We start from the raw sequence: 23,869 nt of genomic DNA, 5'->3' as shown, positions 1-23,869 counted from the left end.
AAAACACTAGCAGAACGATTATTCGGATATCAGTACGCGAAAGAATTTATCCAGGATAAACGATCTCACGATTGGGTAACAAGATTACCTCACGTGATTAACGCACTAAATAACGAAGTAACACGAACAATATCAATGAAACCCGCAATTGCAATTACAAAGACAAAAATACCACTAAAGCGAGATTCTACTATTCCACCTGTGCTAGGTAGTGTCACGGTTAGATATTTATACAAGGAGGGAGAAGCCGAGGGTGGCAGAAAAAGAGCAACTGATCCAAACTGGAGTGTTACGACACATAAAATATCAGCTGTAACAAGATCATCAGGAAGGCCAGCGATTTATTTTCTAGATTCATTAGCACCACAACGCGGATTTACCAAAGAGGAATTACAAGTAATTCCAAAGGATACTCAATTACCACCATCGTCGTTAATGTGAAATTTAATTCTACCTAACTGAGATAATTTTCTTACTCGAGACACGGCCAGATAAACTAAATTTGACCAGGAAATTCTATCATCGACGATCCAGACCTGGCCATCTACTGTTAATCCCTGTGATGAATGTATCGTTGCTGCGTATCCGAGTTTCCATGGCGATCTTTCTGCGTTTATTGCATCATTGACAAGATTAATATCAACGAAAATAATATCATTCAAAACTAATATTTTTTCTTCTCCACATGGCAAAATAACATTGATATTTTGTTTCCTAGTATCAGTTGGCCTATAACACAACGGCACCTGCAATGTTGGAAATTTATCACAATGAAGTTTGAATAGTATTTCTTGAATAGCATCGCGAATAATTTTCCTACTAGCAACAATCAGATGATCCGGACGCCACAAAGTTAGAAAATTATCCATCGAAGTTTCATCTATTATTTTTCTCATCACATCACATTGAATTTTATTAGGTTGCAATCGAATCAGTTTTTTAAATTCAGTCAGTAAATTATCGTTAGATCTATAATCAGCATCAATCTCTTCATAATAATCTACAAAGTTTCTAAGCCACCTGTGAGGAGATTCACCATCAATAGGATCAGGTTGCCCATGATCGCCGCACATTATTACTGCAGTATTTTTTTCTTCCAACCAACTTAGGAATGATTTTAGTATAACTAAATTTACTGTGCAAATTTCATCAAATATTATAATCTTATTAACGTACTTGTTTCCCATTCGAGCCGGATCCCACAATCCACCGCTGTATTTGAAATAACTATGATACGTACAAGAATTAACGCCACGTTGTTTTATTTCTCTCGCTAGTCTGTGAGTTGGAGTCAACACGATCATATCAGATTTTGAAAATAAGTTTATTGCTCGTGTTGTTTTACCACTACCACCAGGACCATTTAGGTAAACGAATTTGTTTCGTGAAATTGGATCGAACACTGATACTGCTGTTGATACTTCATCGCATTTATCTTTATGAAATTTATCGCAATCTTCCACATCCGCGTCCTCACAATAATCTAGAATATCCTCGTTTTTTATTCTCCAAGTTCCCCAGGAACCATCGGTGATTAAATTTTCCAATCTACATTGAAATTTCTTATTGATATAAAATGAATCCGTTGCAACCCTTACCGCGATATCAGAAAATTTATTTATCATCGACAGCAAATTAATACTCACATAAGCGAGCATTGATGATCTTAAATGAGTATACTGCGCGGATTCTCCATCAAGATAAGTGATCACTGTACCCAACTTCGTTCCATCAATAATAATATTTTCTCTGTTGCAAAATATTCCTCTTGACACCGTATCAGCAATAATAAAATCCATCTCGGCATCATTGATAAATAACCTAGCGTGGCGATGTTTATGATCAACTGATCCTCCTTGAGTAAATTTACCAATTATTTTTCTTCCAATATCTTTCGCGTTTTCACAATCTGTCGGCAACCACACCTCGGTCTGCTTTCTATACGATATAATCGCTTCACTTACCGTCAATGATATTAACATCGACGAATCCAACATATATCTCAACAATACCGTAGGGACCCATCTGCGTTGAGATAAATGCCGACCAAACCAAATATAACAAATTTTATGCAAATTTTCAGCAAGTTCGAATGAAGTAACATGAGCGAATCCGGTCATGACAAAATCGGGTAACGGTCCGTTAATTGCAACTCTAGTCATCTCGTTGGTTGGATGACCGAATTTAGCAAAGTAATCTGCACAATCGCCATACCCAAGGAAACTTCCAGGGTAGCATGCGCTCATATCAACGGAAATCATATCTTCGAAATAGTATTTGGTATTCCATAATCCTCCATGGCCGTATTCGATACAACTAAGTTGAATATCATTGAGAAATTCATTTCTTGTAGGTTTCCACGAATTTCTTTCTCTAGCAGCATGAGCAGCAACAGACGAAATGGTAAAGCAATTTGTCAGTAATCGATCTGGATTTGACGAATACTTCTCCGCGATATTTTTCATCGATTCATGTAATATTTCATCTCGGTAAATATCTCCGCGTGGTAAGATAAATTGATCGTATCTTTCTTCGCTAGAAAATAACCAAATCGATATTGGATCGGACTTGGCTAATAGTTTGATAAACCTAAACATTGCATCGGAACTATCTTTGGATTCCACGGGATAAAACTTAACAACACGATCTCGTGGGAATATCATTACCGACTGACTCCACGCATGTGAATTATGATCAACAATTTCGATTGGTGTTCCTCGAGAATTATACGGCGATGAATATAATATTTCTCCCGATAGTGTTTTAACCGTAATAGGAAATTTAAGTTTCTTACTTAACGCAGCAACATCATCGATTGATGCGCCATCAGTAACTGTCTTTGCCCATGAATTAATTTTATCCAATCTCAATTGAGTCAGACCAGATCCGCGACGAGCATTCCTCATGTGTTCGATAACTCGTTCAGCCACGCAGTTTATTATCGGAGATTCCCTCATCGCAGGTAGATTTTTCACATCAGGATTATTATTCAGCCGATAAATTCCATAAACAACAGCACTAGAAGGATACGCCCTAGCATAATAAGGACCATCAATCCCCAGCAGCAATCCTGGTTTTGAATTTTTATCAAGAACAACATTTTTCTTACCGCCGCGTACCGGATCTCGTTTATCACGAATAATCCAAATGTCATCGGGCATTTGTGCAATAAATTTTATTCCGAAAATAAATCTCTCTTCTTTGTGTGAGTTTTTTATATGTTCGATTATCTTTTTCGCTCGCTCTAGATTCATCGTAGCATTAACGAAGTTAGTTTTCCATGTCGACCAAACATGAATCGCTCCATCATCGAAAAATTCCTTCTTCGCACTATCAACTTCAGGAATGATATATTCTGCCTCATCAAGATCAAATATATCCATTATTATATTTTAGACAAATATCTAAATATAATGAAGCAATGCGCGTGGATAACAGTTGGATCAACAAAATCATGTAACAAATCCTGCAGAGGTGAATATTGTGGCGCTCATATATACGAAATTCGACGAGGCAACAAAGGACCACAACGATGTTTAGTTTGCCAAGTTGGTATTCGAGGAAAAACAAGATTATGTTTCTCTTGTGGAGGGAAAAAATATCGTGAGTTACGGAGATATTATGAAAAAAGATCCTCGTCAGTGATAAAATGTGAGGAAGATTATATTAATCGATTCAAAGCAAATTACGATTTAAACAAACAGAATATCATATATGGAACTGAAATTGACGATTCCTGCAATGAAAATCACGAACGAATATAGATCACATCCTACCATCGAGGGATACGAGGCATCTAAAGATGGTAACGTTAGAAACATTAAAACAAAAAATCAAGTTGGATGTATTGGTAATACGGGATATTTCAAATTTACATTTGGTAAAAAAGGAGAAAGAACAAAATGTTATCTCAATCATAGATTTGTGTACGAATGTTATTACGGACCAATAGAAATTGGATTTGTCATCGACCACATTGACGGAAATAAACTTAATAATAAACTTATCAATCTTCGGGTTGTAACTATGAGTCAAAATTCGAGGTTTGGTAACACCGGCAAATATCCTAAGTATTCGAGGGCTGTTAAATCAGTGAATCAAACAACAGGTGAGGAACTCGCCTTCGAGTCGATGAATGCAGCAGCAAAACATTTCGTTATTGACCCAAATTCGGTACGAAGTGTTGCAGAAGGAAAATATAACGCAACATTTTCTTATGATGCTGATTCGTGGATTAAATTTTCCTATACTCGAATAATATTTGATTCGGAAATCGATGAAGAATAATTGAATATCTCCGCAAAACAAAAAAAAAAGATTAATTTTTTGAAAATTCTCCTGGGTTTTATTTATTTTTTTCGCCCATTTTTCCCCCAGAAATATTTCTGGGATACAGATTTGGAAAATCTCACTTGCGATTTAAAAATCAGAGATTCTCACGATTTCACCAAAAGATTGATACTTACAGTTTCTCCTCGTATATCAAGTAAATTTCCTTTCTGATCCGTTAGTTTGAAATTTATTCTTGTCAACAATCGATTATGACATCGCAGGTAAAACGGATTCATTGGTTCTTTTATTATCAAGTAACCGGGAGATGCGCTAGGTGAAAATGAATATAAAATAAAACCCTGATGGGCTTGATTTGACTCTGACGCATCAGCATTATAACTACCCTCGACAACATCCGCGTGAAGATAAATCGCGATAACTTCCGTTATATTAACGATACCCGGCGATATGTGCCGTCCACCTTTGTCAGGATCGTTATTGTGTTTAAGAATCAATTCTGAATGTACTTTTTTGGTCCATGCGGAATGTAATTTCGGAAATAAATCATCGATGGTATCAGTGACGGATTTTCTCATCGCATCAAAATCAGAATTGGGAAATTTGAAATCTGGCAGTGTTTCCTCGGTTAATTCAAATACTCTCATGAATTTTTGTTTCTCACCCGAGTTCTTGATCAACTCGAATTTGCTAATAGGAAGAACATAGTCGGCAATTGATATATCGTCGACTATCGCCCGAATAAACATATCATGATAATATTCAATATCATTCGCGAGTTGATTTAAAATTTTCACGTGCTTTATAATTTCACTACATGAACCAGATTTATTTAGGATGCATTCATGAAATGATCCTCGCAATAAATTTAATTGTAATTCGTGTTCTTGAATAAACTCGTCTAGTGTTCTTCTTACCAAGATACCGTCTATGGGGGCTATTATCCTGTTAATGTGGGTAGCGTCGAAGATTTTCACATCTGGGGGGATTTTAGGAAGAGGCAGCCATGAGAGAATTCTTTCGTTAATAAAAGTGAAAGCGAATATTACTAGGTTAATTTTGTGGTTATTCATGAGATTGATGGCGCTGTGGATCAGAGGTTTGTGTTTGATATCTCCATACCATCCTTCGTTGGTTGTAAAATCTTCCTTTTTTGGTTCCGGTAGTTCTGGAAGGGTTTCATCATACCAACCTGGAATAATAACATCCGATTTCTTTGGTTTTATCAGAGGTGCGACCTCGGGCCAACCTAATATATTCCTGATCGATGATTGATAAATATCTACCACGTACGGTGATTTCACTTCTATCATTGACGATAGTGTTGGATCATGTGAAGATATCTTTATGCCCGGTTTAGCATCGCCGGTTAAATTTGATATTCTAGTGGTAAACTCATTATTCAGCTGATCAATTTCGTAACTACCGGTTGGTATACCAACGACGATCCAATCGGGTGTTCCATCGGGTTTATTTTTATTTGCAAAAACAAGTGAATTATTTGGCATCAAATTACCAAATGATTTCGATCTAACATTAGGCCAGCTGTTGTAGACACGCAACTGTGTTAATGCAATCTCGTTAACGCTAATTGGTGTTGAGAAATTAATACTAAACTCGGGTTTCGTTGAACTTAGCGATATTAACGTTGTTGTTGGCGGTGTCGTGTTTGTCACGATCTGGGCTAACTCGGACATTATTAATATTTATTTGTTCAATCTCCGAGTAAATACTGATCATTGAAGAAAATTCTAGATCGGATATAATACCATCGTTGAGACTCTCAGAAAGTAGCGATGATAACTTCGAGTACGCGTCATTGATCTTAGCAAGTTTATTTTTGTACGAAGATAACTTTTCACTTGTGCACGAGGATATCTTTTTTGCGATGATATTTAGAACACCCGCGATTGCTGTTGTTGACGAGATTATTATTGTTGCAACGATTGGCGCTATCATTGTTACCGCGGATAGAATTATTCCTGCACCAGCGACCACAGCAGATACCGCGTACACTGCAACATCAATGATAACTAATTTGCGCTGGTATTTATTTATTTTTATCTGATAATCGTCAAGTTGTTTTCGCAACGAATCCTGCCATGATCGCGCAAGATTATATCGATAATCCGATGCGTTCATTATTAGTTATTTATTATTCCAAATCAAATGGGAAATATTAAATCTTCAAATTTCGGGGGTAGTTCGCATAAATATTCTAAAATTGCAAAAAAATGAATTGGTTTTGTTATAGTTCTATTTGGTGGTTCTAGATTGATTAAAATCGATTCATAATTTGTTAAGTATACAATAGTAAAACCAGGATAATATTCATCGTAAAATTTAATATGTATTTTTATACTAAATCTCATCCTGGAGATAATATATATTCGATATATACCCATAATTGGCGCATGAAGTAAAAACGGATCAACCCCAGGTGTCCATATACCTTTATGTGTATTTACCACAAACGGTACTCTACAGATAACATTATTTGTTACCGCCAAATCCGGTATAGAAATTCGCGATAAATATTCAAGATTTATTGACGATATTTTTGTGTTGATATTGTTAATTTTTGTGGTTGTTTCGATAATTTCCCTACCTAATTGCTTTACGTCAGTGGCGTGACCAGTTTTATCGACGGATTGGTCAATCTTTGCTATTGTAGCAAGAAGTTTCGTGTTTAAATCTCGAATTTTTTCATCGTACGTTGATGTATCGACTTTTTGACGCGCTAATTCACGTACCACGTTAATTTCATCGTTGATGGATTTTATTTGTCCTTGCATCACGTTAATCCCCTTGGTAAATTCAGGAACAACAACATTACCGAGTTTAATAATTTCCTCGTTGATTTTTTTGTTGAGATCGTCGATTGATGGTTTCTGACCCATCGAGATATTTACTTCGTTAATTTTGGCAAGAATATTAATAATTTCCTCGTTGATTTTTTTGTTGAGATCGTCGATTGATGGTTTCTGACCCATCGAGATATTTACTTCGTTAATTTTGGCAAGAATATTAATAATTTCCTCGTTGATTTTTTTGTTGAGATCGTCGATTGATGGTTTCTGACCCATCGAGATATTTACTTCGTTAATTTTGGCAAGAATATTAGTAATTTCCTCGTTGATTTTTTTTATTTTTTTGTTGAGATCGTCGATTGATGGTTTCTGACCCATCGAGATATTTACTTCGTTAATTTTGGCAAGAATATTAGTAATTTCCTCGTTGATTTTTTTTATTTTTTTGTTGAGATCGTCGATTGATGTTTTATCGATTTTCTGACTCATCGAGATATTTACTTCGTTAATTTCGGCAAGAATATTAGTAATTTCCTCGTTGATTTTTTTTATTTTCTCGCTAAGATCGTCATGTGATGCTTGATCTGATACGGAGGAAGTATCAATGGATGTTTTTATATTCTCGTCAAATTTTTTGCTAAATTTAGCTAAAATATCGTCAAGTTTTTTAAGATCGTTATTTAGTTTGTTAAGTCTTTTTGTCATTCTATCTTGAAGTTCGTCGTGTAATGCTTTATCGGCCTTCAGGGGTAACTTTGCTATAATATCGGCGATATCAGCAACAGATTTTAATACCATCTCCGATTGGCGAGTAAATTGACTAATGTGATCGCGGTATTCGTCTCGCTTGATTATATCAGTTATTTTGACGTTGCTAGTTTGTAATCGCCCTTCTGTATTTTGAAATACAGCAACTTCGCCAGGATCCACCTCTGACAGAGATAAAAGATTGTTAATATCGCTCTTGGTTGCGAATTTTGATGTATCAATGTCGACTGCGTCTTTTTTTTCTTTCCTAAAGAGAGATCTACCGTAAATGTCAACCATGATATTTATCTACGGTATATTCAAATAAAATTTTGCGATAAGAGTTGGATGATTTTGAAATTGCATCAAGGACATTAATTGACTCCGGGCCGCATATTGGTGGATCTGCTAATGTTTGTGTTGGAAGCGTTGAATACCAAACCGGAAGTTTTAGTTTTGACACATATTTGATAAATTCATTTGGCGGTGCTAATCCGTATGAGTCGAAGTAAATGATTTCGCGAGGATTAATCGCATACGCAACCCAGTGAGTGCCAGGACCAGAATTTTTATCGAGATTTATTATTCCTGTCTCGGTGAGATTTGGTTTATCTGGTAGTTGATCTCGCATAAATACGCCTCTGAAAAATTTTATTTTCTTTTTTTTTGCTTCACTGATTAAATCTAAATTTGAGGCTGGTAGGCTCGACTTAGACCGGATCCGTACGGGGGTCGTCTTAGGTAAAGTCCTGATCCTTGTTGCGGCTGCATCAATTTTGCTAGAAGAGAGAAGGGGGAGATAAAACCTCCCTTTTTTTTACGATATCCTCTTCCAACAACTTTTCCTGCTATTGCGGAACCTATCCCTCCAAGTGCGCCCAATCCTAATGCTTTTGCACCTGCTATTATCCCAGGTATAAGCGCAGCCAATGGAAAAATACCACCTACTTTGATCATATCTCTGATTGCTCCTATTGAGAGATTCAAGCGAATACCAGTATTTGCTGATCTGGCTCTGGTGAAATGTCCGTGTTGATTTTTAGTTAACGATAGTTTGTTAGGTCCACCGTGAAGTTGATTACTTTTTAAGGTTAAACTTAAACCTCGTCGCGCTGTTGTTGCTGCATGAAGTTTTTTCACCTGACCGGGAGTCAGAGTTACGCTGACGTGATCGTATGGCATATTAATAATCACTTAATCTAAATTTAGAATTTATTACATATTCTCTACGGGTGCGTCGATAACTCTCATTCTACCACTGATACCCTCCAGGATCATTGTTCTATCACTAAGAATAACCGCGATTGCTCTTGCTGGTCCTCCTGTGTTAATTCTGGCTTTGAAATGAATATCGACAACCGACTGCTTTACTAAATCGAGATGTTCCAGGGAAAAATAATAGATAGGATAGAGTGTATTAAAATCTAGTTGTGATATTTGCAATCCGGTATCAATATTTTGATCGCGTCCCATAAAACTTAGTAATCGATGATACGCGCGTGCCGTGGAATAATTTTCAAAATCAATGGATATTTCCTCTGATGGCTCCTGTTGGCCATTTATTCTCAACGATACGTTTGTTGCCTCGAATTTATCAAATATCATATTACTGTGATTTTGATCGTCTCTGATCATGCTTTGCAGAGCAACAAAGATATGTCTGGGTGCGGAAGAGCCCTGCTGTGACGCAATTCGCCAGGTAAAAATTCCGTCCATATTAACATTTTCGTTGGAGTCAGTCATTGTTGTCAACCAAGACATGATGGATTTTCCTCCTTGATTCATAAATGATAATAATTTTTCTTCTATGATCATCGACGGTGTTATTGCTGGCATCCACAAGGTAATTTTTTCAAGGACAACTTTACCAGGATCACCAGGATCTCTCCAAATGGCTCTGTTATCATTGGCATCTCGAACGAAAGATATCGTATGCTTCGCTCCGTAAATAACTTTTCTGAAATGTCTGCAAAATCCAAAAATATGAGATAATGGAATTGCACAGGAGAATTTTCGTTCATCTCCCTTCAACATATTTTTTCTTATGGCAAATCCAAGATTGTAATTGCCATTGGGGGCAATCATCGCTGAACGAACAGCAGCGGGTTGGCCAGCGGGGTCTACCGGTCTACCAATATCAAATGGTAAATATTCAGGGTAGTTGGAATTATCCTTGGCAAACATCATACTAGGACCGGCTGATCTGGTAAAATCATCCGAGTATCTTGCTAGACCTATGATAGTCGTTGCTATATCAACGTTGTTCGTAATTGATTCAATCTCTCTTCCATCAATCATGTAAGTGGCATTCTTGAATAATGCCATGATACCATTATTGACAAAACCAACACCAAAATCCGCATCGTAGTTGGTACCATCAGCTGCCTTTACAATTTTTCCAACAAATTCGATATACGCCTCAGATGGAAGAAAATATCTTGTTGTATCGTGGACTTGAATTTCCTTCCGATTTCTTGAATCTGGCTCAACTACATCGTACGAGAAATACTGAAAATCTCGCACTGATGTGTCCCTACCTACTGGCTCGTCCATATCAAATACTTCATTTGACACTTGTGCGAACATTTATTACTAATAATATCGTCTAAAACGAAGACCACTACCTGAAACAAAACTTGTATTTGCTAAATTTGTATTAGCAACATTCTGCGCTAGATTTGTATTAGCAACTTCCTGCGCTAGATTTGTTATAGCAGCTTCCTGTGCTAGATCATTTATTTTTTTATTTGCCGCATCATTTATGGCCTTACTGACTTCGGGTGGCATTTCGCTGGTAATGGGTAATTTGACAGGCTGCTTTTTACGTACTAAACTTAATATTTTATTTTTGATAGCGTTGAAGCCTTTACTGGCCAAATTACCGATACCAGAAACAGCAGTCTCACCTATCTTTCCTATCGCTTTCAATCCTAGTTGTTTGATCGCGGGACCAATTTTAGGTGCTATTCGCGTGACAAGACTTCCAATGATATCGCCGAATCCATTACCGTGAATATATTTGTATACTGGCAATCGAGAGTTTACTATGCGGACCTGATTAGGTCTGCGTTGATGTTTATGAATAATCATATTATTTCAATTGTGTTGATTTAATCGATGAGTTCATCGACAAACTCCTTGTAAATGTGAGAATCGATGATACCACCACGGAATAATCGCTGACAAATATCTGATGCTTCGTTGACTATCTCACGAGAATTATTTCCTGCTCGCTTTCCTCCGATTAATACTTCAAGACGAGATACATCGTTGACAACACTATCGGGACAAACTGAATATCCGCTTCCTGTTTTTTTTGTTTCTGGAGATTCCAATGGCGTTACGTAGAATAAATCGTCTGACGGCGATGAAGATTTCTTCTCCTCTGATGGTGATCCCGGCGATGTCCCTGACGATGTCAGTGGTGAATATATTTCTGGTGGAGATGGGGGAGTCCCAGCCGGGTGTCTTTCTAGTTTTTTACCCTCAGGATCGTATAATAAATATTTCTCAGTGGGACCCCTGTAGTTTGACGCTGTTGGTTCCGGAGGTGGGGGGCGCCAAGAGGGGAATGCAGAAGGTTCCCTTGGATATAATGTAGGAGAGAAAAGAGGAGAGTGGTGAGGATCAAAGGAAAATGATTCAGGACTATCACTTTTAGGCGGTGAACCTTTATCTTTGGGTGACGAACTTTTACTTTTGGGTGACGAACTTTTACTTTTAGGTGGCGAAATTGTCTTTTTTGCACTTGCAAATCTGTATTTAATAACATCTGATGAAAATTTTCCAAAATTTTCATCATCATATATTATTGGTTTTTCTAAACTACCAAAATACATTATTGCTAGCCAATCAATTTCGTCAAGTTTATCAACATCAATATCTTTTCGTAAAAGTAATCTTTTATTTTCCGGAGAATTATCCGCAGCCATCTGAACTACTGAATCATAGTTGCGGGTTAAATGCAGCATTTTTTCATCCAAATAATTTCTAGCAGATATTTTAGGATTAATTGTAAACAAACTACTAGCCGGTGATAATATATGTTCGGGAACAATTATCGGTTCATCACTCTGATCTTTTTTCTTTCTTGATTTTCTTTCTTTTTTCTGTGGTGGAATATCTTCCTTTGGTCTAGCTCCTAATTCCTCTGGTTGAAATATTGGCTCCTGTGGTTGAATATCTTCCTGTGGTGTTTCTTTTCTCCCTCGTTTTTTAGTTTTTTCCTTCTTCTCCTGTTGTTTTCTTTCTTTTTCCAGTTGTTTTCTTTCTTCTTTTTCCTGTTGTTTTCTTTCTTTCTCCAGTTGTTTTCTTTCTTCCGCCATTTGCTTATTATATCTTTGTGTATCTCTTGCCGTTTCTAAAAACCTTCTGTAACGCGGATCCGCTGTCTTACTTATTGATGTTGTTTGTGTGTAAATTTTATATACCATATCATACCAACTATCGCGAGTTGCATATCTTTTTTTCCCCACTGCAGTCAAAAATTCAGTTCGACCACTAAAATATTCCTCCGCAAATTGGCCAATCTCATCTATATTATACAATGTCGAGAGGGGCTGCGATATTATTTCCCATCCCTCATCGGTGAAATTTTCTCTTAAATTATCAATATTAAACTTCCCTTTTATCATTGAGATTTTTCTTCCTCCCGGTTTTCCATCTCCAGGTTTTCCTCCATCAGTAATTGCAAGTTGTTGCGCCGCTGCTGCTATTGCTAATCGCTCGGGTAATGTTCGTGATTGATCCTCAATACCTTTCAACATAGGAAAGATTCCACGTTTTCTAGCATCTGGATCTTTTTCGTCGCCATATACAACCTGCTCAATTGTTCCGGTTACTGGCTTCAACCATTTTGCCGAAGTTTCTGAAATTCCATGTTGCATATCTTCGTAACCACGAACATTTTTCTTAAATAATCGTTTTGTCGGAATAAACTTCTTTAATGCCGCTAATTGCTCTCGCGCTAATCTAGCAGATTGAGGTTCTCCAACTGTGCTAACTTTTCGACTCATCTTATTTTCAACTATATTGTTTTATTGTGAAATAAAATTAACATCCGCAGCCGGAATTTGCAATCACACACAAATTTTACAATACCCCCCCAAAAAAATGCTGTTTTTTTTTATGCCTAAAAATGCACTTTGGGTTGAAATTTTGCGGATTAATTTGCGTAGGAGGCGTTATTTTTGCTTTCTGAGGCTTCTACGGATAAAGTTTGTGTGGGAGGCTTAAATTTATCTGAGCCACCTGGTCTGTACGACTTCCCTGCTGCTGTGATTTTCTTCATGTTCAATGAATAGGGGCTAATTTTGTGGGTACTTTCAAGTTTTAAAAATATGGGATCTGACCCTGCAAAATAAGTGGGTTTATGAGTTATCCAGGTGCAAGTTATCAAGGGAGTGGTGTACTGGCTACATTATGCCAAATGAATGTATATTTCTATAGATGTAAACATAAAGAATTGCAAAACACACAAGAAAGTTAAACTCTTCTGACAAAACACATACATGAAAGTATTGCAAAGAAAAGAAAAGATAATGATGTTAAAATTTTGTAAAATAACGGATAACAGTTACAAAAGTACCATAAATAGCTCATTAAATATGTCACTCAATCGTATAATAGTTCTTTTTGTAAATAACATAAATGTTTGTGCATGAACCAATTTTATTCTTTCAGCTGGTGACCTTCATCTTTGACTTTCTGACCCCAAGACTGACATGTTTCTTCCTTACCTATGTGCAAACCATCTACAATGTTTGGTAACTACAGATGGCGAAAAATTCCAATGCAGAACCATTATTCTTTCTGTCACAGCGACTTTGACCTTTTAACTCTAAAATCAATAGGATTCTTTCAAAAAAAACATAATTTTAAGGTGAGGTTTAAAATTATGGGTTTTCTGAATCCTCACCTGAAAATTATGGTTTTTTTCATGATTTGAAGTTTTGTAATTTTCAATCCACATTTTTTTCCAAGTGTATAGAACATGCTGAAACAGGTACCAACGTCGTTAGCTCAGTCTCTGTTTTTTATTGGGATTTTGTTGGATTGGCACTGAAAATGATAAGATTCCTATTCCATTTCCCAGAATGTGCCATTGCAAGACTCATCAAAGCATGGTTTGCTGACACATTTAGGAATCAACCAAAGTTTTGGCATAGTATCTCCAGCAATATCCAGGAGTATCTTTGTAAATATGGGTACTGGATCCAATAAATTGTCAATACAATTAACTCTCAAATTTTGTTCTCAGAGGGACTTAAATGTCTCCGAATCTGCCTAGTTCAATTTTCATTTCTGTTATAGCCCTTGAGGTTTAGAAGTATTCGAAAGTGGTCACTACCATACAGGCTATCAATAACTTCCCAAAAGAAATAGACGTTATGGATTACAGATGGTCAGTTCTATGACCATGAAGGATACTATGGCAGGATCTATGTAGGTATGCAACTTCTCATCAAAGAGGCAATAACTTTTTTTTGGAGATAAAATCTTCTTTTTTAATCTGGAACAATAATGGTAACCATTTAACAAGATGGTCAAATCCACTCTGATTGATTGGAATGGTTGGAGGGAGATAAAAAGAGCAATGGCTAGAGTCTGTAACAAATTACTGACATTCATTTGACTGTGTAGGGTTATATGTGGTTAGAGAAATGCTTTGGACCTGTGACCTAACATGTAGTTCTCCCTATAATCTAGAGTTATGTCCCTTTAAACACTGTCCTCACTGTCTCAATGCTGTTTATGGATGTAAAAATCTTTAAAAAACATTCATTTATTTTAGCAACATTTTTTAATGATAATAAATGACATGACAAATAACTTCTTGTGCGAGAATGATGTTATAAAGGTGCCAATATTGTTTTTGATGAAGAACAGCATAAAACATGCACAAAAGGAAGCATACATGCATGCATCGGTCTATAGCTGTATAATGCAGTACCAGGTTTTTCTCCAAACATGCTGTGACAATAAATCTCATTGTTACAAGGCATGCGAGCTAATGTCAAATTACCTCTCCTTGTTGGCTGACATTGCGGATCCTTTCAAAAGAAGTTCAAGTGTTGGAAGGGCTTCAGCCAAAGAGCCAATGTCTCCAACTACTGGGGTCTTCTGTTTCTTTTTCTTCTCTTTTTCTTTCTTCTTGGCATCTTGAATTGCATTTATCTCTACAAGTATTTATGTACAAGTTTTAAGGTAATGCTGATACTGAGTTTGTAATAAAAAACAAACTCCCAAAAAAACAAATGTGCATTTCAACTTTCATGTGTTTTAAAACTTTAACAAGGAAAATCAGAATCACAAATTATGATTCAATTTGATTTAATTTCGTACGTAAAAAAAGATTATGATTCAATCTGTTTAATTTATTATGTGACTCAACAGGGTGTTGCATGGGGCAATGGGGAGGTAGGTGTTGGAACAAGAAATATTCAACTTTTTGCTGGACAATTAAAACTTTGGTTACTTTGTTGCTGTTGTTGTTGTTGTTGTAGGGTTTAACACCATTTTTCAGCACACAATAGGCTATACATGGCAGCCAATATTAATGGTGGAGGAAGAACCCGGGAAAACCTTGGAAAGAACCACCAACCCACGAGAAGCTACTGGCAAGCTTTCTCATATACCCACATAGGCTGAATCTGAGACTTGAACCCATGCAGACTGAGGAGAGATGGCAGTGTTCCATAACTGAGATTGCTTTAGACCAATCGGCTACTCGGGGCCCCTGGTTACTTTGTTATATAAACGATGTTTGTTGAATTTCAAGAAAATTTCAGGCAAGTAGAATTTTTTTTTCTCTTCCAATTCTGGCCAAGTGAAAGAATATTAATGAGGTCTTTATGGCAGTGACAGAGACAGCATGGCTGAGTAGTTGGCACTGAAAAATCTGAATCTTATCAAATCCTATAATGGTCATCACTGTGTCAGGATCTAAAACCTGACCCAATTAATTCAGCTCAAAAAGGGTAAATAAATCTGGTGAGGGATTAACCCACAACAGAGTCACCTTAGTTCTTTCAGGACCACTCTGGTGGCCAAGTGGTTAGAGCACATGCCCCAGATGTGGGAAGTCACAGGTTTGAACCCTGGCCGAGTCATATCAGAGACTTATAAAAATGGTATTAACAGCTGCCTCACTAGGCGTTAAGCATTATGAGGTTAGTGTTAGGACTGGTCGACCTAGTGTCTGGATAATGTGACTGGATGGGACATGATGCTACATTTCTGCGGCATGATGTCCCAGTGATAGACATCACTATAAACTGCCACACAACAGACGTCATAGTGATATGATTGAAAAATTGTTAAAGTTACATTAAAAAGCCAAATCACACACACACACACACACACACACACACTTCTTTCAGACAAGGTCTAACAGTTCAGTCTTAATATATTTGATTGGTTAATTTTAAGTAAGAATTATTTTTTTTTGCCAATCAGATCAATGGATTCTAGACTTAAGTTTAGCATCATATTTAAGTTCTGCTTCTTAAATTCACACCATGAGAATCTGAAACTTTTGAACAAGGAACAGCTCCTTACTTTGATTCCAAAGTTCATGTCTAAGTTTCCTCTTATCTTTCTTCCGTAGCTGCAGGCCTTTCAAAGATTTGCTTGTAATTGTACTTTTTGCATCAAAATCTGGCAGTTTCTGCAGCTGCAGTGCCTCCTTTCCTATCTTCACATTTTTAAATAAGTTGTCAGGCAGTTTGAAAGGCTGGGCTGAAGACAACTGCAAATAAATACAAGTATTAATAAAAATTTCTACAAAACCTTCTGGCCATTTCGAAATAATTTGAAAACTGGAGAAATGGTGAGCAATTTACTGACATAAATACACTCTGGCTTTCATTGCATCCCATACGTATCATGATCATGGAGATGAGTCTAAAACAAAAGTGTGTAACTTTACTGAAAATAGAGCATGTACAATGACTGGTAAATCAAAAAGGGTGGTAACTCTACCACAAATTGCATGAGCACAAAGATATTTTAATGTGCACATCTTGAAATGAAAATAAAGAAGTACCAAATTTCAAAGCAATCCATTAAATACTGTAAGACATGTTCATAAGATTCAGTCTAATCTTGCTATTCATCTGCAGGATAAAAAGGACAATAACTCCAACCATAACTACAAGACCACAGTCATTCACAAGATTCTGACATGCGGTACTATTTCAGTTCCCATAGTAAACTTATGCAAAAACCATGATATTAAAAATTCAATAACTTAAAATTTTTGAGTGCTCATGATCAAACCTATATTTATCAGTATAGATGAAACCTGGATGTCAGCTTATGTGCAGAGGAAAGGATATGAACTGCAGCATTTTCTGGACCTGCATGTGTTTGAAACATGTGCTTTCAATTCTGCACCAAAGAGTCAGGTGCTAATTTTAGTAATGAGTGTTCCAAACTCAAGACTGTTAAAGGACTGAAATTCCATCAATAAAACAATGTCTCTATTTTTTATTTCACTTACAACTAAGATAAGCTTTCAAAAGATTATTTTTTCTAAAACATAACTGACATTATTAACCAATCCTGGTCAGCCAAACCTATATATATTCTATTTTATGTTCACCCATTTCCAGGCTGATTCCCATTTTTCCATACCGTTAGTACCATGTGTCCTATTCAGCCACAGGACACAAAGGGCAATAACTCCAACCATAACTACAAGACCACAGTCATTCACAAGATTCTGACATGTACTGTATTAAGCCACAGGACACAAAGGGCAACAAACCCTACAAAAGTGATTGTTGCATCTTCAGATGATGACCATATTATTTACCATAGGGATTAAATGAAAACTGTGAGACTAATTGCAATCACTGGAGTCTGCCATATACTCCATTCTGTTGGAGTCCGTCATACACTCCATTCTGTTGGAGTCCGTCATACACTCCATTCTGTTGGAGTCCGTCATACACTCCATTCTGTTGGAGTCTGTCATACACTCCATTCTGTTGGAGTCTGTCATACACTCCATTCTGTTGGAGTCCGTCATACACTCCATTCTACTGGAGTCCGTCATACACTCCATTCTGTTGGAGTCTGTCATACACTCCATTCTGTTGGAGTCCATCATACACTCCATTCTGTTGGAGTCTGCCATACACTCCATTCTGTTGGAGTCCGTCATACACTCCATTCTGTTGGAGTCCGTCATACACTCCATTCTGTTGGAGTCCGTCATACACTCCATTCTGTTGGAGTCTGCCATACACTCCATTCTGTTGGAGTCCGTCATACACTCCATTCTGTTGGAGTCCGTCATACACTCCATTCTGTTGGAGTCCGTCATACACTCCATTCTGTTGGAGTCCGTCATACACTCCATTCTGTTGGAGTCCGTCATACACTCCATTCTGCTGCAGGTCAAAAGGCCAATAACTTCTAAAACTTGAAGGAGCAAAGTGATTCATCAATATTTGTATCTGGATATGATTGCTATAATATTTCACAAGTTTTATGCTAATCTGTCAACATCCACAGAACAAGCTGCATTCAAAAGAGTGTGTGTGTGTGTGTGATTAGGATTTTTAACATTGCTTTAACAATTTTTCAGTCATATTACTACAATGTCTGCAGTGTGACAGTTTATAGTGTGTCTAGCACTGGGACATCATGCCACAGACATGTAGTATCATGTCCCACCCAGTCACATTATCCAGACACCAGGCCGACCAGTCCTAACACTAACCTCATAATGCTTAACGCCTAGCGAGGCAGCTGTTAATACCATTTTTATAAGTCTCTGATATGACTCGGCCAGGGATCATACCCACTACCTCTCGCTTCTGAGGCGGACGCTCTAACCACTAAGCCACTGGAGCAGTTCCAAAAGATTGTGTGAGACTGATGGACAAGAGGACTCCTATATATTACCCCATCCCCCTTTGAGATTAAAGTACACAAATGGTAAGTTATAACCAGTTTATATGCAACCAAATATACAATCAGTTTAGCACAGTATAAAAAATATACTTTTCTTAGCACTTGTTGTGAAGCACTGTACAAACATAAGGTTTTTCTTAAGGCTAGATATAAAGAACTATATAAACAGACTTTTCTTAATGCTAGATGTGAAACACACTATAAACAAGACATTTCCTAATGCAAGACGTGAAGCTTAGTATAAACAACAGACATTCCTTAATGCTAGATGCAAAGCACAGCATAAACAATAGACCTTTCTTAATACTAAATGTGAAACACAGTATAAACAATAGAACTTTCTTAATACAAAATGTGAAGCACAGTATAAACAACAGACTTTTCTTAATGCTAGATGTGAAACACAGTATAAACAAGACATTTCTTAATGCAAGACGTGAAGCACAGTATAAACAACAGACATTCCTTAATGCTTGATGCAAAGCACAGTATAAACAATAGACCTTTCTTAATACTAAATGTGAAGCACAGTATAAACAATAGAACTTTCTTAATACTAAATGTGAAGCACAGTATAAACAATAGAACTTTCTTAATACAAAATGTGAAGCACAGTATAAACAAACGACCTTTCTTAATACTAAATATGAAGCACAGTATAAACAATAGAACTTTCTTAATACTAAATGTGAAGCACAGTATGAACAATAGACCTTTCTTAATACAAAATGTGAAGCACAGTATAAACAACAGAACTTTCTTAATGCTAGATGTGAAGCATAAAGTTTCACAATAATAAAACCATACCAAGAATATTTTACCCACTTATTAAAGACAACTCTTTATAAATGAAAAGAATGCAACTTTTGTTATAAAGTTCTTCACCAACACTTTATCAATAAAAATACTGTAAACTGCAAACCCAATATCAAACATAAAGTAAATGTGATGATGTGATCTACTTTATGGTATAGAACTTGTCTCCATTTACACAAAACTCAAGTTTTATGACTTCAAAAAGATACAATGAAAACTGGAGACAAATATTTCACTACTGATAACTGATTACTTTGCACATACAAAATATTTCCATTCTGTTAATTGCATATTTTGTTGCTTCAGCCTGCCTATAAGTATGTGGTAAAATGGATGCAAATATTTATTTAAAAAATGCAGATGTTATTTTTCTAATCTAAGAAAAGTTAACTGAATGTCAATGATATGCTGACAAATTTACTTGAATGGAAGTATAAATAATGAAGGAAAGATAAACAAAATAAAAGAAAAACAGCCTGACCATTGTCTCTTCTTCAGTCAAAGCCCTATCAACTATCTCCACTTTATCTATGGCCTGGTCTGTTACTTTATCACCTCTGGGCTTGGGGGCAGAAACGTGCACCTTAGTTCTATTTTTCTTTGCCTTTCCCATATTTGAATGGTGGAAGCGTCTCTATACAGATGAGAATAAAAATCATAGCTTAGTCAAATCTAAAATATGCCAAAATTACTATTTCATTTAATATTGATCGAATGGAGGGCTGACATTAAAGATGATTGACACCTTACACAGGGGAGATAATTCTTAATAATAGTTAAAGATATCTACCACAGAGAGCCTAATAGAAGTCCTAGGTGCCAATACATGTGGGTAATGGTGGCTTATCAGAGCACTTATTGTGTAGGTCTGTCAGAATTAATCTGCAGTACCTTATCACTTGCAATAGATTATCCAATTAAAGCAGCAAACCAACTTCAGCATTCATCAGCACCCATCACATTTCAACCAACTCAAATATACATCACTGCAACTTCAAAACAAAGGCATTAGAGTAAGTATAGTCAGACTCAAGCAATTATACTTTAATTTGTGTAAAAGTGTCAATATGAGCTGCCAATTGTGCAAGATATTCCTGAAATTCTGGCCTCTAGCTCCTGTCAGACAACCTGGGAACACACCACACAATTTATTTTGGAATTCAGATTTTGGTTTGGATTTTTTAAAACATAATTTAACAATTTTCCAGTCATATCACTACAATGTCTGCAGTGTGGCAGTTTATAGTCATGTCTAGCACTGGGGAATCATGCCGCAGACATGTAGCATGATGTCCCACCCAGTCAAATTAACCTGGGACCTGGCCAACCAGCCCTAACACTAACCTCTTAATGCTGAACACCAAGCAAGGCAGCTGCTAGTACCATTTTTATAAGTTTTTGGTATGGCTCAGCCAGGGTTCAAAATCTGCAACCTCCCGCATCCAAGGCGGATGCTCTAACCAATTAGGCCATCTGAGTGGTACTGGATATTAGACATCAACCCAAACAATATAAATATCAGTGTAAACGTCTTACACTGTAGGACTAGGTTGATATCTTACTTTGTAGTTCGACAAAGATGATTGTAATCTGAGTTTCCTCTGACCCCATTTTTCATATCTTAACAATTATGCGCAGGGTCATTTGCCTATTGAACACTTGGAATTTCACTGATCCCATGTGGTGTCAACATAGAGTAGCCACTTACTACCAGGCTATGCAAACTTAAATGACCTTACAATGACCTACATTAAATCAATAAAAAAATTTATCTTCTCAGAAATTGCAAGTGCTATATTCGTTATCTGTCCTTAATCCACTGAGACAAGACAAAACTACAGAACTGATGAAATTTTAACTGATATTACACAAATTTTGCAACCAAAATGTCACATGACACCAGAGGTCTACTAGTCAGATATTTCAATGCTTTGTCCTAGCGACATCTATTGGATGTCATGTGTTATGCCAACAAGCCAATACCATTGTAACAGCAGTGCATGGACCGAAAATGGTGGAAGCAGTTGACTTCAAAAGGATACTTTGTACATTTAACAACCAAAGTATAACAACGTACCAGACGAAAACCAATTACAGGTGTATTTGAGGTAAAGGATGTATTAGTACAAACATGTACCAGCAGTGGAATTTTTTATTATTTAAAAGCCTATTCCAGTTGTCTGCTCCCATTGTCTCAATCATGTATGAATAGTATTCAAATCTAAAAAACTTAATTTGATTGGATGCAATGGCCTGCCAACCCATACAATGAAATTCACAGACCTGAAGTACATGTACTCAAATATCCACCAAGGTTTAGGTTGGGTTAACACATCAGAATCTTGGCTAGCAAACAGCAAACCTCTTTCCAGTTTAAAATTCAAAAATATTAAATGAAAGTCCCATACCTGTCAACTTGTATGGTTTACCTGTAATTTGTACCCTACACCCTAGTCCTACAATGTAAGACATAGCACATGTTGATTTTGTTTTACTGCTATGTCTTACTATCCAAATAATGGCCTTGTATAGCATGTTCCAATGTCGTTGACATCGGAATGAGTAGTCAAAGTTTCAGGAATATCTCACACACTTGGCAGCATATATTGACACTCTTCCACTAATTTATGTGTAATTAATATACTTACTGTGCTAACTTTATCCTGGTGAAATGAAAATATGACACTAGCAAATGGGTGCATTTTCATGTTGACATAATTTGAATTTGTTGCAATGAGACGGTAGTCGAGGTATGCCAAAGTATGTTTAAGTAGGTTCATGTGGCAGGTATGTTTCTTGAACGAAACGAAACATTGCTTTACAGTTCCAATAGGCATAATATATTTTTTATTCATTTCATTGAAGAATAATATTTCAACATAACCCGAATTCAGAATTCCAGGCTTCATCGCTTTCCAGCCAACTGAAATGTAGGCCAATGAAACTTTAAAACAGGTCCATTTCTTTTGTGAGAATTTGAGTTTATTAGAGAAAAGACATGAGAGTAGGTAAAGTCTGACTAAAACATTATGACTTTACTTTGTAGAAAAGCACCGTTATTTTAGTTGCCAGCTGTGTGAGATATTCCTGAAATTTTGACGTTCGTTACAATGTTAGTCGACATCAAAACACACTACACAGTGCTGTTAGTTAGGCTGTAAGACCCTGATGCCCAAATCATAAATATCAGCTTCATGGTCTTACATGTAGGACCACCCTACACCTCAAAATAAATGTCCAAATATCAAAAACTGTGGGGGCAGGGTCAAAGAAAACTCATTAGGATGATAGCAGTGAAGGAAGTGATGAAGGAATGATGTCATTTACACCTGGTGATGCAAGATGTGCTGGAATTTACCTTTACCTCATTAAAATATTATAAGACGTGATTTTCAATGGAGGTATTATGAAATAACTGATCTCAGTAGCATTCAATATGTCAGAACTTTACTCAGGGACGTCATTTCAACTTTTTTTCAGGGGAGGGAGCAAAACAAGATTGGGGGGAGGGCAAAACTTGATTCATGCAAATATGAACGCGCTTGCTCAGGCTGAATAACGGATTAGCAAGATAGTAACAGCATGGACGTCATTTCCATTTTTCGGGGAGGGGGGAAAAACTTGACGGGCTTGCTAATTTTCGTGTATAGGTTAAAGCAATTTTACAGCCCATGACGTCCCTGACTTTAATATCATGCCATGCCTGTGCTTGTGAACGAATTTAATTGTGGTGAACTTCGACTTTAAATTATAAAGCTATAATATTAATATTACTGGATACCTAAAACTAACGATCAATCTATATAATCATGTTAAACAGTAAAGCTACAAATAAGAACGCACCTGATAATGTATCTTTCAAGAGTTTTCAGCTACGTCAACATGACAGTATAGAATATGTGCACATGGGCGCCGCCATATTGTTTTATGGTAATTATAAATCCTCCGGAGAAACGGGAACCTTTACCGGAATTATAACGCTTTTACTGAACAAAATGGTTTCAAAACATTTTACTAAGTGCTTTTCAAAACATATACATGCATATTCCATAATTTTGTACGAATTTGATTTAAAATTCACGACTGATTCAAAGCCATACACCAAGTTATCAGATTGACAAACATGGCTCTCTCACACTATCTCTCAGCAACACAAACAGATCGGCTTTGATGTTGAAGAGGAATTATCTACATCCTTTGCAAGAGAGCGACTTGAATAATAATATTCCGATTCGTTGACTATTCAAATGACACAAAGGACACGAAAAGAATCATTTACATAT

The 23,869-nt window shown here is 36.6% G+C and overlaps 1 protein-coding gene across 1 annotated transcript in view; it reads right to left on the bottom strand.

Moving 5' to 3' along the window:
• The window catches only part of LOC149782845 (uncharacterized), a 42,232-nt gene extending 18,652 nt beyond the window's left edge, over positions 1-23,580 (bottom strand). Inside the window, exons 1-4 of the mRNA XM_089934377.1 lie at positions 23,430-23,580; positions 20,068-20,220; positions 16,407-16,596; positions 14,872-15,025 (exon numbers count right to left, since the gene is read on the bottom strand). Coding sequence (XP_089790503.1) covers positions 14,872-15,025; positions 16,407-16,596; positions 20,068-20,199 — 476 coding nt within the window. The 5' untranslated portion in view covers positions 20,200-20,220; positions 23,430-23,580. The remainder of the gene's footprint in view (positions 1-14,871; positions 15,026-16,406; positions 16,597-20,067; positions 20,221-23,429) is intronic.
• Positions 23,581-23,869: the final 289 nt, after the last annotated feature.

This window comes from Sinohyriopsis cumingii, chromosome 15 (assembly GCF_028554795.1).
Source record: "Sinohyriopsis cumingii isolate HCF-2022 chromosome 15, ASM2855479v2, whole genome shotgun sequence".
Classification (NCBI taxonomy): domain Eukaryota; kingdom Metazoa; phylum Mollusca; class Bivalvia; order Unionida; family Unionidae; genus Sinohyriopsis; species Sinohyriopsis cumingii.
This window is presented reverse-complemented; position numbering and strand designations above follow the sequence as displayed.